Source organism: Schistocerca americana, chromosome 1 (genome assembly GCF_021461395.2).
Source record: "Schistocerca americana isolate TAMUIC-IGC-003095 chromosome 1, iqSchAmer2.1, whole genome shotgun sequence".
NCBI lineage: Eukaryota > Metazoa > Arthropoda > Insecta > Orthoptera > Acrididae > Schistocerca > Schistocerca americana.
This window is the reverse complement of record NC_060119.1, coordinates 332,140,675-332,158,561: the sequence shown is the minus strand read 5'-3', so window position 1 is coordinate 332,158,561 and position 17,887 is coordinate 332,140,675. Positions and strand designations below refer to the sequence as shown.

At 39.5% G+C, this 17,887-nt stretch overlaps 1 protein-coding gene across 1 annotated transcript in view; it reads right to left on the bottom strand.

The window, feature by feature from the left end:
- Nucleotides 1-614: 614 nt before the first annotated feature.
- The window catches only part of LOC124599071 (nuclear pore complex protein Nup107), a 225,362-nt gene continuing 208,089 nt past the window's right edge, over nucleotides 615-17,887 (bottom strand). The window contains exons 14-16 of the mRNA XM_047136046.1: nucleotides 17,682-17,843; nucleotides 2,454-2,555; nucleotides 615-898 (exon numbers count right to left, since the gene is read on the bottom strand). Coding sequence (XP_046992002.1) covers nucleotides 791-898; nucleotides 2,454-2,555; nucleotides 17,682-17,843 — 372 coding nt within the window. The 3' untranslated portion in view covers nucleotides 615-790. The remainder of the gene's footprint in view (nucleotides 899-2,453; nucleotides 2,556-17,681; nucleotides 17,844-17,887) is intronic.

Below are 17,887 nucleotides of genomic sequence, written 5' to 3'. Positions count from 1 at the left end.
CTACCCTTTGGCACAACATGCAGCTGAACATGACAGGCTTGATTTCAAAGGTTACTTCACTATCGAGCCATCTGGACCTCCACTCCACCAATAGCTCTTTTTAAATGCGCAGATAGGAGTTGTCATTACAACGCATTCTTTGCTCCAGAAATTATCCTGGCTTCAACCTGTAACAACATACTGCCCCATACCCTCCAGCCAACAACTTCCTTTCCCTCTATCCTATCACCTCCTTTCTGTTCTCATACCCCACCCTCTGTCTGTGCCACAATCAGCCAATGCAACTGCCCTTCTTTCCCCACTCCACTTCTTTCTGCCACTGCTCCCCCCCTCCCTTCTCCGCAGCCTCCCAAAGCTACACCTATTGGCAGTCTGGTTCTGCACACTTCACCAGACAGCCCTCTTCCCTCCCCCCACCTGTACACTGCAATCCTTTCTCCTTCCCCAACCCCTCCAGATTTCTGCTTCCATCCTACATGACATTTGCATTCTGGTCTGAGCTGCCAGAGGTGGGTGCATGAGGTACGCTCGCTTGTGTGAATGAATAGGTGTGTGTGTGTGTGTGTGTGTGTGTGTGTGTGTGTGTGTGTGTGACAGAGAAAGGCATTTACAAATTTCAAAAAAATTAATTTATTGCTTAGTTACAAAAGTTACACACTTTTATTAATACTTTGTTTGGCACTGGACTTTTTATTAGGTCTTTATGTTTCATTAGGGTTCTGCAATGGAGGTAGTACCAACCCCAGTGCAGAGGCAGTGGTATATGACATGTATTGAATTTTTATGGACACTATGATGTGACAGGTAGGCCCCACGGATCTTTCTTTTGATGAAGGAGTTCCAGAGATGATTCACATATTTTTGCAAGTAAATCTTGAAGTCCTTCTGTAGTGTACACCTGATGGACAAACAAACACTATTGAATTATTCACTATTATACAGAAAGCACAATAATACAGATTTAAGCAGACAGCAAAACTGGTACATTATCTCAGCAGGCATACTGTCACTGCCTTGGCCGAGACCATTGTCTACACAGTGGACACATGATTTTACTGATGTAAAAGAAGTAAATTTTAACAAAATAATTTTAAAACTCAATCGTCAACAACTAATTTTGGTGTATGTCCATTGTAAGTACATGAAATGGTCCCTTATATATATATATATATATATATATATATATATATATATATATATATATATATATATATATATATATAAAAAATAGAGGGAAACATTCCACATGGGAAAAATATACCTAAAAACAAAGATGATGTGACTAACCAAACGAAAGCGCTGGCACGTCGAAAATGTCTGCTTGTGTCTGTGTATGTGCGGATGGATATGAGTGTGTGTGCGCGAGTGTATACCTGTCCTTTTTTTCCCCCCTAAGGTAAGTCTTTCCGCTCCCGGGATTGGAATGACTCCTTACCCTCTCCTTTAAAACCCACATCCTTTCGTCTTTCCCTGAGGCAACAATTTGTTGCGAAAGCTTGAATTTTGTGTGTATGTTTGTGTTTGTCTATCGACGTGCCAGCGCTTTCGTTTGGTAAGTCACATCATCTTTGTTTTTAGGTATATTTTTCCCATGTGGAATGTTTCCCTCTATTAATTCATATATCAATTAGACTTGATCATAGTAAAAATTACAAAGTTACACATGAAATAGTAAGAATAAGTAATGCTACCTATTTCTTATGGCCATAACCTAGGTTTGTCTGTATGACTCTCAAAAGGAGACTAACTATTGACTAATATTATCCTCATACATACTGTGTCAGCTTGTTAAATTCCCATCTGATACAAGAATATATGATCCAAAGATACATTTACAGCAACTCCCACAATAACTTTATTTTTTTGTATTTAGTTTCTAAACCGACACCAACATCATTACATGATTAAATGTGGCTGAGAAACATGTCTTTTGTGCTTGTTGCTAGTATTTGTTAACAACACGCTGCTGTAGAGTGAAAATTTAATTCTGGAAACAGCCCCCAGGCTGTGGCAAAGCCATGTCTCCGCAATATCCTTTCTTCCAGGAGTGCTAGTTCTGGAAGTTTTGCAGGAGAGCTTCTGTGAAGTTTGGAAGGTAGGAGATGAGGTACTGGCGGAAGTAAAGCTGTGAGGATGGGGCAAGAGTCAAGCTCGGGTAGCCCAGGTGGTAGTGTACTTCCACGCAAAAGGCAAAGGTCCCGAGCTAGAGTCTCAGTCCAGCAGGTTTCGTATCAGCGCACACTCAGCTGCAGAGTGAAAATTTCATTCTATCCACTAAGCATTTGCTAAGTATGATTGTAGTTCTTTCTTTGTGTCACTGAAAGATTTTGAAACCTCTAATTTAGTCCCTTTCCATTCATTAGAAGAGACGAAGTACACTTAGCGTCATTTGTAAGAGCACAAGGTAGGTCTTGAAATTCACAGTATACAGAAATGTGTATGTATATACTTGCCTTGTATAATCCATAGTGTTCGTCAACAACAAGATCAGCAAGTTGTATACACTCCCTGTAGTCTCCCATTTTATGATGTAATGTGTGAAGCAATAAGACAACCTGAAATTAAAGGACTTAGCATTTATCTAGTAACAACAGAAGTAAAACAGTAGTTTTCCATTGCTAAGAAAATGTTACTGTGGGATACATAATGTAAATTAGTACTAATCTAAATGTACATGTAAAATGCAAGAAACCCAGTTCGCATAGAATTGCCTTTCCGCAAACTGCTAAGTAATGTACACTAACAATAACGCTAAAATAAGGACACACACACACACACACACACACACACACACACCACTTTGCCATTGTTCAAGAAGGCTTTCTAAATTGCTGTTATTAATTACCAGGCTATCAGAGTAGATTATATTAATATGTAATTCCCATAACTGTCTGATATTTTCATACTGTTGCTTAGAATAGGGTGGCATTCATGTTTTTCAGTAAGACTCAAACACGTTTAGCATTGAAAATGCCTCCTCCAGTGATGCTGTTTATTTGCGAGTCCAATATTAAGTGGTGTAGCTTCCTCCAGTAAGTTAGCAATTTTTATTTTTGGCTCACCCATAAAATGCTAGTGGTGTTGCAGTACGAATTTCCTGCTGAGGTACTTTCTGCTTATTGGTAAAGGTGCTTCCATTGTTTTGGCTAATTGTGAATTTGTCAGAGTGGATCCTAAGGCTCCCATGCATAGTTGCAGCGCTTTTTAATTGATACCTGTTCAATGTCTGCAGCAGCAGCTGCACAATGCAACATGTAGGCATAGTCTAGATAAGGTCACAGCAGCTCATGGTACATATGTAGAGCTATGATGGGCTCAATGACCCAAAGTGCATGTAAAGTCTTAACCAAGACATGCATAGACAAATCTTCCCAAATGGAGATAACAAATTATGTAGATTGATTACAAATGAAAATGTGGAACCTCATAACAGTACACAAAGGCTGATTGATGTGTTAGTGAACTTTACTGCTGATTGTATAACGTGCACCCTTCTATAACAAAAACAGGTAGATAAAAATGTATTTATTTTATTTTACATATCTAATTCTGTAGGAGCAAATGTCCATTGTCATGGAATGTGTCAGTACACTAAATTACAACAGAAAAGTAATAATAGATTAAAAAATGTTTACAAATCCTAAAAAGACAACAAACTATAAGTTTAATAAATGTGATTGACAATGTAACACAGGAATTTTTTTCCAGTAACTCCTCAACAGAACAGAAGGAGTGGCCCACGAAAAAACTCTTCAGTTTGGATTTGAAAGCATGAGGATTACTGCTGAAATTTTTTAATTCATGTGATAGCTTACTGAAAAATGGATGTGGCAGAATACTCCACAGCTTTCTGCACGTGAGTTAAGGAGGTGCAATCCGAACGCAGATTGCGTATCTGCCAAGTATTAATTGTATGAAAGCTGCTAATTCTTGGGGAATAAACTGATACTGTTAACAGGAAATTACATCAAAGAATAGATACACTGATGACCCAAACATTATGACCACTGCTCCCTCCTGATGTTGGATGCTGCCTGGTGGCACTATGGGCACGAGACGTGGGCTGAGCGACACGGATGACGAACCAAAAAGCGAAGATATGGGCTGCAAATGGAAAATCCATTGAGATAAGTGACTTTAGCAAAGGGCACCTTCTTATTATGCAGAGCTTGTGAACGAGTATCTCAAAAACGGCAAACCTTGTCAAATGTTTGCATTCTACTGTCATGAGCATCTACGGAAAGAGGTAGAATGACAATGAAACTTGGACAGGCGCTAAATGGTGGCCATCCATGACTTCACAGAATGCGGGGTTAACAGACTTGTCTGTGCTGAAAGTAGGATACATGGTGACTTGTGACATTTCTGCTGAAAGAACATAACGCTGGTGCATGCACAAGTCTTTCGGAGCACACCATTCATTGTACAATGTTGAACATTGAACTCCACAGCATACCACCCCTGCATTTTCACATGCTGACTCAGTGATATTGTCAATTAGGATTTTAGTGACAACAGGACCACTGAGGTAACAACCAATAGAAATGTGTCGGCTCTTCAGGCGAATCACATTTTTGCAACATTATGTTAACGGTCGTCTCCATAAATTGTGCCATCGAGGTGAATTTTGACTCTAAATATGCAGCACGCCACAGACGCAGGTTGGCGGAAGCAGTATTATGCTATCGGAGACATTCACCTGCACTTACAAAGGACCTGTGTTAGTAATTGAAGATATGCTGCCAGCTGTGAAACATCTGCATCCCTTCATGCTCAGTGTCTTCTCTAATGGCAATGTCATCCTTCAGCAGTGTAACTGTCCTTGTCTCGGAGCCAGAACCTTGCTACGGTGCTTTGAGGAGCATTATAGCGAACTCACATTGGTGTGGGTGTGGGCAAATCTGCCTGATGTAAATCCCATGGAACCCATACGGGTCACTATCTGACGCAATCACCAAATCTGCGGCCCGTTATTTATGCAAACTACAGTATTCCTTATCACATCGGCACTTATCGAAGCACATACTCTGACAATTCTCTCTCACATATCTTCAGGTGTAGTTGGAACAGATTTACAAACAATGTCTTTAACGAATCACCACAAGAAAAAATCCAGAGGGGTCAAGTCTGGCAAATGAGCCGGCCATGACATATCTCCTCCTCGTCTAATACAATGATTTGGGAATTGTCTCTGCAACTCATTTCTAGTCATCAGCGAAAAATGTGTCAGACACCCACCATGTTGATACCACATTCTGTTCCTTGTTCCTACAGGTATTTCTTCCAATAACAGACTTAATGTTTCTTGCAGGAATGTAGTGTACTTCCTACCATTAAGATTTCCTATGATGACATAGTGGCCTATAATTCTGTCCTCCTGAATCCCACACCATACATTCACCGAGCATTGTTTTTGGCGTGCAACTTGCCGCAGCCAACATGGATTTTCAGTTGCCCAATAATGCATATTATGCAAATTAACATTTCCAAGGTTCATGAATGTAGCCTCGTCAGCAAATAAAATCAGATTAATAAATGTGTCATCCCTCTGAATCTGAAGTCGAGCCCATCAGTAGAATTCAACGCAACACACACAATCTGTACCAGTTAATTCTTGGTGGAGATGGTAAAAATGATATTTATGGAAATGCAGAACACGAACGACACTAATCTGACTCATGCCAGATTCCCTTGCGTTTGACGCGAACTAACGCAAGGATCTCAAACCACAGTGGCAAGAGTGCCAACTTTCGTTTCCTCATTAGCAACTTTTCTTTGCCGGATATATTTCCGATGCATTAAAGATCCAGTTGTTCTCAATTTATCACACAAATATTTAAATGTACAACCTGTAGGATTAGTACATTGAGGTTATCTTTCAGCTTATAAGTCTCTAGCTCTCACTGAATTTCTTTGGCAGTCTCCATAAATGAGAAACATATCAACTTGTTCTTTGAAGGAATACATCATTTACATTCGCTTGATTTGACAATACTAGTCTTACTGTTCCCATTAGTGTTGTACTGCGAAACTGTCAAATGGTGTTTACATGTCAATGGCATATTAGATGGATACGGCATATTCGGCAAATATTTACTATTTGCACGATATACAAGAGAGAATTGTCAGAGCATGTGCTTCAATAAGAGCCAAAGTGATAAGGAATACACTCAATCCATGATAAGAAGATTGCAGCACTGCACTGATGCCAATGGTCATCACCTCTAACATCTTCTGTAATGGACATTCATGCCACCTTTTTGACCTTCGTTGACCTTCAAAGACCTTACTGTTACACATCATTGGATTAGTCTCGATAGCCGCTATTAGAAAATAAGTACCAAACTATAGCATCCCATTTCAAAAAACAAAGTTGACCTTCATATCTGTGACACAACCACAGCTAGCAACAAGAAACCAACATCATATTATGGCCCCCATTGTCTCATGCAACTTTTGTCCCACAAACTTTACAGCTACCATCATACTTTCAGAGTTATTCTAGGTGGCAATAGTTACTGACTCACCCCATATATACAGAGGAGTCAATGTTAGAATACCATACTAATGAACACGAGTTGACAAGAGGTTCATGATCTTACTGCTTATTGCCCAAACCGCCTCTTTCTGAGCCAAAAATACCCTTCGAGAATGGGAAGAGTTATCCCTAATATGATACCAAATGTCATATGCGAACGAAAATAAGCAAAGTAGACTACTTTTCATCATTTTTGTTTCTCCAGAAGTTATTCTTGTTTTAAGTCGGACTAAAGCTAAAATTTATTTGCCATGAGTGAGAAGTGTATGACTTGCCTTAGGATTATTAGTTCCGGGGTGTGGTGCGAGGCTTGTTGCAGTTTCTTTTATGTGGGTGACTGTAGCGGCATGGGAATTGGGGAAATAAACAAGGCTCATTGGTTGCATAGGATCTGCTGTAGAGATAGGAAGATAGTGGAACAGGAGAAGAAGATTGGTGCCCTTCAGGCAGACCTAGACAAAGTGAAACAAGATCTGGAAAGGTTAAGGGGGGAGAAGGCAAAAGTGAGGTGGGAAGTGACAACAGGTTATAGGAGAAATAGGAATAGGACGTTCTCAGACAGTGTGGTTGTGAATGTGGGAAACAGGTTTGATCTGTTGTCACAGTTGGAAACTTATGAACCACAAATAGATGTAGACAGTACACAACAAACTTTCAAAAAGTGTTTGAAAAGTCAGAAGTCAGAAAAAGCTGTGAAGAAGAAGAAAGTTTTGTTGTTAGGTAGTTCACATGGTAGAGGTATTGGCCAACTGTTGCAGGATCAACTAGGGTCAGGTGATAGAGGATTTAGGTTCACTTTGTAAAGACTTCACAAAGGAAGACACGGTGGTAATAGTGTGTGGGGAGGACAACAGCATAGATAGGCACCCTTATTATTCAAGTGAGAGTGACCTGGTAAATATAGCTTCAGCAACAAGACACACTGGTGTTGGGCTTGTCTCTGTTCTGAGGCGCCATGACTGGCCTCATTTAAACTCCTCTGTTAGGAGAGTTAATTTAGAGGCGGAACAGCTGCTTGAATCAGATATGGGGTCTCATATCAGTGTGGTTCCTGTTGACCATCAGCAGGTGGGACCCCAGATCACGTAAGAAACAGATTGACCGTCCTTAGGGCGGAACAGGCAACCGTGAAAATAGTTTTCCCGTCGATCAACAGATGTCACAGGCGACGCTACAATGCTAACTGACCTGTCCATGTCGCAGAATTGGCAACGCTGTATCTTCGATGACGTGAATGACGCTGATTTGCGCTCGGCTAGAGCGCTGCGCGCGAAATGCATTCGTCACACTGCTGAGTGTAGCTCATGATCGGCTGTGGTTTTTCCCGAGTTTTCAATCTAAGAATGTAGATTAGCCCCTGTAATTCTAAAAACCAAGTTTATTTCTCACAATCATATGCGAAATGAAATAAATGAAAAGTAACACACAAGGCAATGGCAAACTACCTCCACTAGGACCTTGCCTAGTAAGGCGGCGCTGGTCACCTGCGTCGCTCCCCTACGCTCTGTAAAGAAGTATGGGACTCATCATCATCAACACACAAACATTTCTCGCGAGTTACTGTTTAAATGCAGACTGTATTGCAGTCGCATAGGTTTTACACTCGTCTTCCATGCCATCTATTTCCTCTTTGCTATACAGCTCTTCTGATACGGATTATGGTGGTAAAAAAGATCTCCATGTGCAGGTTAACACTATAAAGTTTTCAAAATCTGCACTCGGTTATGATGCGAATTAAGGCTGGACATATTTCAGTGACAGTCATTTCAAATTTAAATTCTTTTACTTTGCATGTAACGTATCGTAAATGATAGAGTGGCACAAAACGATGAATTTTGGATTGTTTTTGAAAGGGGGCTGCAAACGCAGTAATATACAAGTGAAAGCGTGTTTTTCGAGCATATTTTGGCGGTGTCAACTTTGAAGAGCCACAGACGGCAAACCATAATTATGTTAAAAATTTACTTTTTACAGTTTAAAGATAACCCGCAAATATTCGCAACAGACGTACGCTTTTATCTGCAACACGGTTATTACTGGGGATATCGGCACTCGCGCAGACCTGTTACTATAAGTAGTGTTGTTTTCGAGTGAAAGCTGTGTGAGGATTATTAGCGCCAAGATTTAAAAAAAAATTAAAATTGGCAGCATCTATTGTTTGCATGTTATGCTCGTTCTCTTCTATTCCCCTCACTTCATTCCATTATAAACGCTTGTTCACAAGTATAAACGAATGGCAGTGAACATCGGCGAATTATCTATGAATACTCTTTTGTAGCAGTGTAAACGAGGTTTTACACTCGCTCACTTCGTTCGCTCTAGTATATACCAGGATTTAGAGGGACCGATGACCTAGCACTTAGATGACGGCTATTATTCATTTATTTCACTGTTGCGATTTCGGCTCTAGAGCCATTTTCAAGTACCAAGGGAAAGGTCTTGTAAGGTAATGTTTCTTAAATTGTTTACCAAATGTTACCACACTATGCTTTGCATTTTGTTATCCATATCTTATATTAGTTTCAGTTTTCACATTGCACACAAAAATGCCTCTACAGCCAAAATTATGATAGTGAAGTGAATAAACAGTTTAAAAAAGTCCAAATCGCAGAAAAGATTCCATTTAAAAATTGTATGAAATGATTCTTGTACTGGAAGGGCTGCCACGTTATATCAGAATATCAGATCGACAAAATTTAGATAGGATCGAATGCTTAGGGCTCTTTATTAATTCTTACTCGTAGCTAATTTATTGATTTACCTGAATTGAAAACCCACTCCCGTAACCTTTCTTTATCTTTGACGGGAAATCTGAACATTTTTAGTTCAGCATTTGTCTGTCTACTCCTTCTACAGTTGATATACTCGCAGGCCTTCAGCATGACGACTCGATCCACTACCACCGGTATGTCAGAAACAGCTGTACTTCACAGACGCCAAATGGTGGAAAGCTGCATGCGTTCGGACGATGTTGCCACATATTTCACAGAACGGAGTGCCATCTAGTGGTTGGTGCCACAAGTAAGGGTGTGACGCTGTTGCCGCCTGGTGGCCGTTCCCTGACAAGGGTTGCCTGCTAGACCAAGTGATCGGGCAATCTGTTTCTTACATGATCTGGGGTGGGACTATATTAGGCTAGGGAGGGCATAAACAAAAGATGTTCAAAGAAATGCTGAAAATGCATATTCACATTGATAAAAGAGGCAACCAGAAAACAAATTATAAAACACACAATTCATGCAGACAGCCTCTGACAAACTAGAGATATTCAAAGATATTCAAAAATATTCAAAAATTGACAGGAATATTAGGTTCATCCAGCTGTAATTCAGCCATTGCACAAAATCAGTTACCCTTACTGCATCAGAATATCTGAGGCCTAAGGAATAAGCTTAATGTGTTGCTTATTTGTGTTGAAGAATTAGAGTTGAGCAAACCAGTTGATATAATTGGCCTCTCTTATCATCATGTGACCACTTGTATAGGTATGTTAAATGTTACAGGATTCAAGTTAGCTTCTCATTTCTGTAGAGAAAATGTGGAGAAAGGAGGAGTTACCATATTTGTCAGAAACTGTTTTGTTTTCAAGAATTCTGATATTAATAAATTTTGCTCAGAACAGCACTTATAAGCTTGTGCAACAGTAGCAGTATTTAATAATAAGTCCTTTATAATAGTAGGTATATACAGATCATCTTCAAGATCTTCAAGAAATTTTAACCTCTTCATAAAAAATCTGGAAGCTCTGGTATTCCGTCTCATAGTAAAAAACAAGTAAATAGTGGTTGCTGGGGATTTTAATGTGGATTTATTGAAAAGCTCTGTCAGTGAACAATTATTGCCGTCACTAACACTATCATTCAATTTAATTCCTACCATAAACTTTGCTACTAGGATATGTAAAGGCTCTGAGACTGTTATTGTTAATATCTTTGTAGACAAATCTAGGGAAAAAAGACGTATCACAAAACCAATAGTAAATGGGTTATCTGATCATGACATGCATCATTTTGTGTTAAATATTGAAACTTTACAGTATAAAAAAATTATTAAATGTGAGTGCCCAAAGACATGGACTGTATAGATGTTTACAATATGCCTGATTCAAATGGAAAATACAAAGCATTCATTAATAAAGTTGCCTCCACTTCTGAAAATTGTTTTCCTCTAAAGGTAACTCAAATCACATAGAAGTCAAAAAATAAATTGTGTATTACACAAGGAATAAAGATATCATGCAGGACAAACAGGAGACACTATATACTATCTAGGAACAGCTCTGATGTTAGAACTGTAATGTATTACAAAGAATACTGCAAAACATTGAAGCACGTAATCCAGATATAGAAGCAGCTTTATTATGAGAAAAAGATAATTACATCAGGTAACAAAATAAAAACTGTATAGGACATTGCGAAGACAGGGAGAGGAGGGGCCAAAAAGGAAAAGGAACAGATAGCTCTAAAAATAAATGAGACTTTGGTAACAAGTACGTGTAATGTTGCAAACCTCTTAAACAAGTACTTTATTTCTGTTACTGACAGCTTGGGGTCATCAGGTTTGGCGAACAGTGCAATGGAGTATCCGAGACCAGTCTTTAAAAATAACTTCAGTAAAATGGAAATGACACTCACGTCTCCTAAAGAAGTAGCATCCATTATAAAATCCTTAAAATCTAAGTATTCCAGTGGGTACAATAACATGTAAACAAAGCTATTCAAAGAGTGCTGATGCGAGTTGAGTTCTATCTCAAGTTATTTGTGTAATCACTCTCTTATCAGCGGACCATTTCCAAACTGGCTAAAATATGCTGAAGTTAAGCCTCTTTACAAGGAGGGGGTAAAGAGATGCCACCAAATGAAGAAACTGATGAAATGTATGATGAGATAAAAGAAATTACTCAGGTAGTGACGGGAGACGATAATTTAATAGTCATGGGTGACTGAAATTCGCGAGTAGGAAAAGGGAGAGAAGGAAACATAGTAGGTGAATATGGATTGGGGGTAAGAAATGAAAGAGGAAGCTGTCTGGTAGCATTTTGCACAGAGCATAACTTAATCATAGCTAACACTTGGTTCAAGAATCATAAAAGAAGGTTGTATACATGGAAGAAGCCTGGAGATACTAGAAGGTATCAGATAGATTATATAATGGTAAAACAGAGATTTAGAAACCATGTTTTAAAATTGTAAGACATTTCCAGGGGCAAATGTGGACTCTGACCACAACCTATTGGTTATGAACTGTAGATTAAAACTGAAGAAACTGCAAAAAGGTGGGGATTTAAGGAGATGGGACCTGCATAAACTGATTAAACCAGAGGTTGTAGAGAGTTTCTGGGAGAGCATAAGGGAACAAATGGCAGGAATGGGGGAAAGAAATACAGTAGAACAAGAATGGGTAGCTTTGAAGGATGAAGTAGTGAAGACAGCAGAGGATCAAATAGGTAAAAAGACGAGGGCTAGTAGAAATCCTTGGGTAACAGAAGAAATATTGAATTTAATTGATGAAAGGAGAAAATATAAAAATGCAGTAAATGAAGCAGGCAAAAGGAATACAAATGCCTCAAAAATGAGATCGACAGGAAGTGCAAAATGGCTCAGCAGGGATGGCTATAGGACAAATGTAAGGATGTAGAGGCTGTAGAGGCTTAATTCATTACGGAAAAGATAGATACTGCCTATAGGAAAATTAAAGGGACCTTTGGAGAAAAGAGAACCACTTGTATGAATATCAAGAGCTCAGATGGAAACCCAGTTCTAAGCACAGAAGGAAAAGCAGAAAGGTGGAAGGAGTATATAGAGGGTCTATACAGGGGCGATGTTCTTGAAGACAATATTATGGAAATGGAAGAGGATGTAGATGAAGATGAAATGGAAGATATGATACTGCGTGAAAAGTTTGACGGAGCACTGAAAGACCTGAGTCGAAACAAGGCCCTGGGAGTAGACAACATTCCATTAGAACTACTGACGGCCTTAGGAGAGCCAGTCCTGACAAAACTCTACCATCTGATGAGCAAGATGTACGAGACGGGCGAAATGCCCTCAGACTTCAAGAAGAATACAATAATTCCAATCCCAAACAAAGCAGTTGTCCACAGTTGTGAAAATTACCGAACTATCAGTTTAATAAGTCACAGCTGCAAAATACTAATGCGAATTCTTTACAGACAAATGGAAAAACTGGTAGAAGCCGACCTTGGGGAAGATCAGTTTGGATTTCGTAGAAATGTTGGAACACATCAGTCAATACTGACCCTACGACTTATCTTCGAAAATAGAATAAGGAAAGGCAAACCTACGTTTCTAGCATTTGTAGACTTAGAGAAAGCTTTTGACAATGTTGACTGGAATACTCTCTTTCAAATTCTAAAGGTGGCAGGGATAAAATACAGGGAGCGAAAGGCTATTTACAATTTGCACAGAAACCAGATGGCAGTTATAAGAGTCGAGGGGCATGAAAGGGAAGCAGTGGTTGGGAAGGGAGTTGAGACAGGGTTGTAACCTCTCCCCGATGTTATTCAATCTGTATATTGAGCAAGCAGTAAAGGAATCAAAAGAAAAATTTGGACTAGGTATTAAAATCCATGGAAAAGAAATAAACACTTTGAGGATTGCCGATGACATTGTAATTCTGTCAGAGACAGCAAAGGACTTGGAAGAGCAGCTGAATGGAATGGACAGTGGTTTGAAACGAGGATATAAGATGAACATAAACAAAAGCAAAATGAGGATAATGGAATGTAGTCGAATTAAGTCGGGTCATGCTGAGGGAATTAGATTAGGAGATGAGACGCTTAAAGTAGTAAATGAGTTTTGCTATTTGGGGAGCAAAATAACTCATGATGGTCGAAGTAGAGAGGATATAAAATGTAGACTGGCAATGGCAAGGAAAGAGTTTCTGAAGAAGAGAAATTTGTTAACATCGAGTATAGATGTAAGTGTCAGGAAGTCTTTTCTGAAAGCATTTGTCTGGAGTGTAGCCATGTATGGAAGTGAAACATGGACGATAAATAGTTTGGACAAGAAGAAAATAGAAGCTTTCGAAATGTGGTGCTACGGAAGAATGCTGAAGATTAGATGGATAGATCACATAACTAATGAGGAGGTACGGAATAGAATTGGGGAGAAGAGGAGTTTGTGGCACAACTTGACAAGAAGAAGGGACCGTTTGGTAGGACATGTTCTGAGGCATCAAGGGATCACAAATTTAGCATTGGAGGGCAGCAGGGAGGGTAAAAATCGTAGAGGGAGACCAAGAGATGAATACACTAAGCAGATTCAGAAGGATGTAGGTTGCAGTAGGTACTGGGAGATGAAGAAGCTTGCACAGGGTAGAGTAGCATGGAGAGCTGCATCAAAGTAATCTCAGGACTGAAGACCACAACAACAACAACAACAACAACAACAACAAAACTATCGAGCAATTTCACTTTTGCCAGCTTTCTCAAAAATATTTGGAAAGGTTGTGTTCAAGCATCTCCTTAAGCATCGACTGCAAATAATATATTGTCCAAGTCACAGTTTCGATTTCTGAAGGGTTCTGATATAGAAAACGCTATTTACACTTACAGTGAGAATGTACTTAATTCATTAGATAATAAATCACAGGCTACTGGCATTTTCTGTGACCTGTCAAAAGCCTTATAATATTATGGTTTCACAGCAATGCTGCAAAATGGTCTTAGTCTTATCTATCTAACAGGAAACAAAGAGCGTCTCTGCGAATTACCTGTGCAGTAAGCAGTCAGTCTTTATCTGACTGGGAATTAATTACATGTGGTGTTCCTCAAGGTTCCATCTTGGGCCCATTACTTTTTCTAGTTTACATTAATGACCTCTCATCTGTTACATTGCCAGATGCTAACTTTGTTTTGTTTGCAGATGATACAAACATTGCAATAAGTAGCAAGTCCAGTACAGATTTAGAAATAACTGCTAATCACATTTTCACCGACACTAATAAGTGGTTTAAAGCTGAATTCACTGTCATTAAACTTTGAGAAGACCCACTATATGCAGTTCAGAACCTGTAAGAGATTTCCTTCCAGTGTGAGTATAACACATGATGACATGCAGATTGAAGAGGTTGACAGTGTTAAATTTCTGGGATTACAAATCGATAATAAAGTCAGTTGGGAATGGCATACCACAGAATTGCTTAAGCGCCTAAACACGTCTGTATTTGTCAAGAGAATGATGTCAGATGTAGGAGATATAAATATAAAAGAACTTGCATACTTTCATTGTATTATGTCATATGGGATCATATTCTGGGGCAACTCATCAAACCGAGCAAACGCTCTTAGGGTGCAAAAGCATGTGATAAGAATCATTTGTGGTGTAAATTAAAGAACATCTTCAAAACCTGTTCAAAGAACTTTGAATTCTAACCACTACTTCTCAGTATATTTATTCCTTAATGAAATTTGTTGCAAGTAATAAATCTCTACTTCCAACCAATAGCTCAATACATAGTATCAATACTAGGAATAAGAACAATCTACATAAAGACCTAAAAATCACTTACCTTGGTCCAAAAAGGGGTCCATTATTCAGGAACACACATTTTCAATAAAGTACTAGCAACCATTAAAAACTGGGTTTTAGATAAAGCACGGTTTAAACACAGTTTGAGACATTTTGATAGGCAACTCCTTCTACTCCATAGATGAATGTCTTAATAGAGACTGTTAAGCCAGCTTAAGTAAAAATACCTGTAAGATTTCAGTTTTGACAACACTTGGTCACAACTGTCAAGATTAGGTATTTTGTGTATGATAAATTTATTAATAGTGCATAACAGTGTTTCATTCTGATAGTATGTTAATTCTGTAAATATTAGCTGTTCCAGTTTATTGAATTGTATTAACCTATTTCAACTATCTCCTGACAAATGATGAGGGTAGTATGTATTATATTCAAATGTTTTATGTTATACTCTGACATGTTCCACACCCACGAGAATCATCTCATTTTTTGGGTCTACGGAATCAAAACTGAGTCTAATCTATCATGTCAAACTGTCACTTACTTCAGATATTGTTATAACACTAAAAACTGCTGCATTAGGTCTCTGAACAAGATCACGAGTGTGGGCTTTCCACGACAGTTTACTATCCAACTGTACATCTAAAAATCAAAAGTGTTCCGTCTCACCAATCAAATGCCCATTCTGTGTAATTAGAACATCAGTTTTGTTGAATTGTGCATTAGAAACTGTAAAAACTGAGTCTTACAGTGATTCAGCACTCGTTTACTTTCTACAAGTCATGAACTTGTGTCTTGAACTGCACTATTCTAAACAGTGCCAACATTGCACACAACATCTTTTACTACCAAGCTACTTTCACCAGCACACAGAAGTATTTTATAATCACCTGAAGTACTAAAAGTGCCCCACTTGTGACAGGATACTTTCCGGGACTGGACCAGACTCTGAATGTGGCTCTCCAGCAGGGATACGACTTCCTCAAATCCTGCCCTGAAATGAGATCCATCCTTCATGAAATCCTCCCCACTCCACCAAGAGTGTCTTTCCGCCGTCCACCTAACCTTCGTAACCTGTTAGTTCATCCCTATGAAATCCCCAAACCACCTTCCCTACCCTCTGGCTCCTATCCTTGTAACTGCCCCCAATGCAAAACCTGTCCCATGCACCCTCCCACCACCACCTACTCCAGTCCTGTAACCCGGAAGGTGTACACGATCAGAGGCAGAGCCACGTGTGAAAGCACCCACGTGATTTACCAACTGACCTGCCTACACTGTGATGCATTCTATGTGGGAATGACCAGCAACAAACTGTCCATTCGCATGAATGGACACAGGCAGACAGTGTTTGTTGGTAATGAGGATCACCCTGTGGCTAAACATGCCTTGGTGCACAGCCAGCACATCTTGGCACAGTGTTACACCGTCCGGGTTATCTGGATACTTCCCACCAACACCAACCTATCCGAACTCCGGAGATGGGAACTTGCCCTTCAGTATATCCTCTCCTCTCGTCATCCGCCAGGCCTCAATCTCCGCTAATTTCAAGTTGCCGCCACTCATACCTCACCTGTCTTTCAACAACTTCTTTGCCTCTACACTTCTGCCTCGACTGACATCTCTGCCCAAACTCTTTGTCTTTAAATATGTCTGCTTGTGTCTGTATGTGTGGATGGATATGTGCGTGTGTGCTAGTGTATACCTGTCCTTTTTCCCCCCTAAGGTAAGTCTTTCCGCTCCCGGGATTGGAATGACTCCTTACCCTCTCCCTTAAAACCCACTTCCTTTCGTCTTCCCCTCTCCTTCCCTCTTTCCTGATGAGGCAACAGTTTGTTGCGAAAGCTTGAATTTTGTGTGTATGTTTGTGTATCTATCGACCTGCCAGCACTTTTGTTCGGTAAGTCACCTCATCTTTGTTTTTATATATAATTTTTCCCACGTGGAATGTTTCCTTCCATTATATTAAATATTTTATGAGATGGAAAAGGGAGAAAACCCCTGAAGACATGGCCATTTTGCAAGATACCATATTACATGCCACTCTTAATATCAAACAGATACCTAATTACAAGAGACAAACAATGGCACCTTTCACTTGAGCATAGCTATATTCACTATCGAGTTTTAACTGATTTTTCTTCCTTACACGTGATATGAAAGCTTAACACACCGAGACTGTCCTAATATCGGCTATGAGGAGCACCTAAGTTACCACAGAGGATTTCATCCCAACAGGCAGACCACTTGTTGCCCACAGTGCAGCAGTGGAACATATCACAGAACTCCATGAAACTGGCTCTGTCATAAACAAACAAAGCTGGATGATCAGAAATGGCTATGGCTGAAGCAACATCGACTGCTGTTTTTGCTTCATTTAGTAACTGTACAGAGTGCACAACTCACCACGTTTTGCAGAAAACTGGGGCCATTCTGGACATACTACATAGCTTAGAAACAAAGAGAGAACAAAATTACAGACACAGATCGGCGGACAATACTTACTTTCAGGAGTTGAAATTCCAGTATTGCCAAAAGACATGTTAGAAGTGAATACACTAATCTCAGTGAAGACAAAATGCAGACAAACAACTAGCATCCTAATCAAATAATTTAATATGAAAAACACACAAACTGTAAGCACACTATACCTTGGGGATGCAAAGCTGTCTCAGACAGTCCATCTGTTGTTTCCGCAAGTTAATTTCCTCGATGGCATCTTCCTCTACCTCCCACCTATCTAAAGGACCCGAATCAACCATCCATCCTCCAGACGGAAATGTAAGAATGTTCATTAATTTATCTTTAACAGCCTGAAAATTTTCAAAGATATTATGCCTCAAGTATAATGAACATC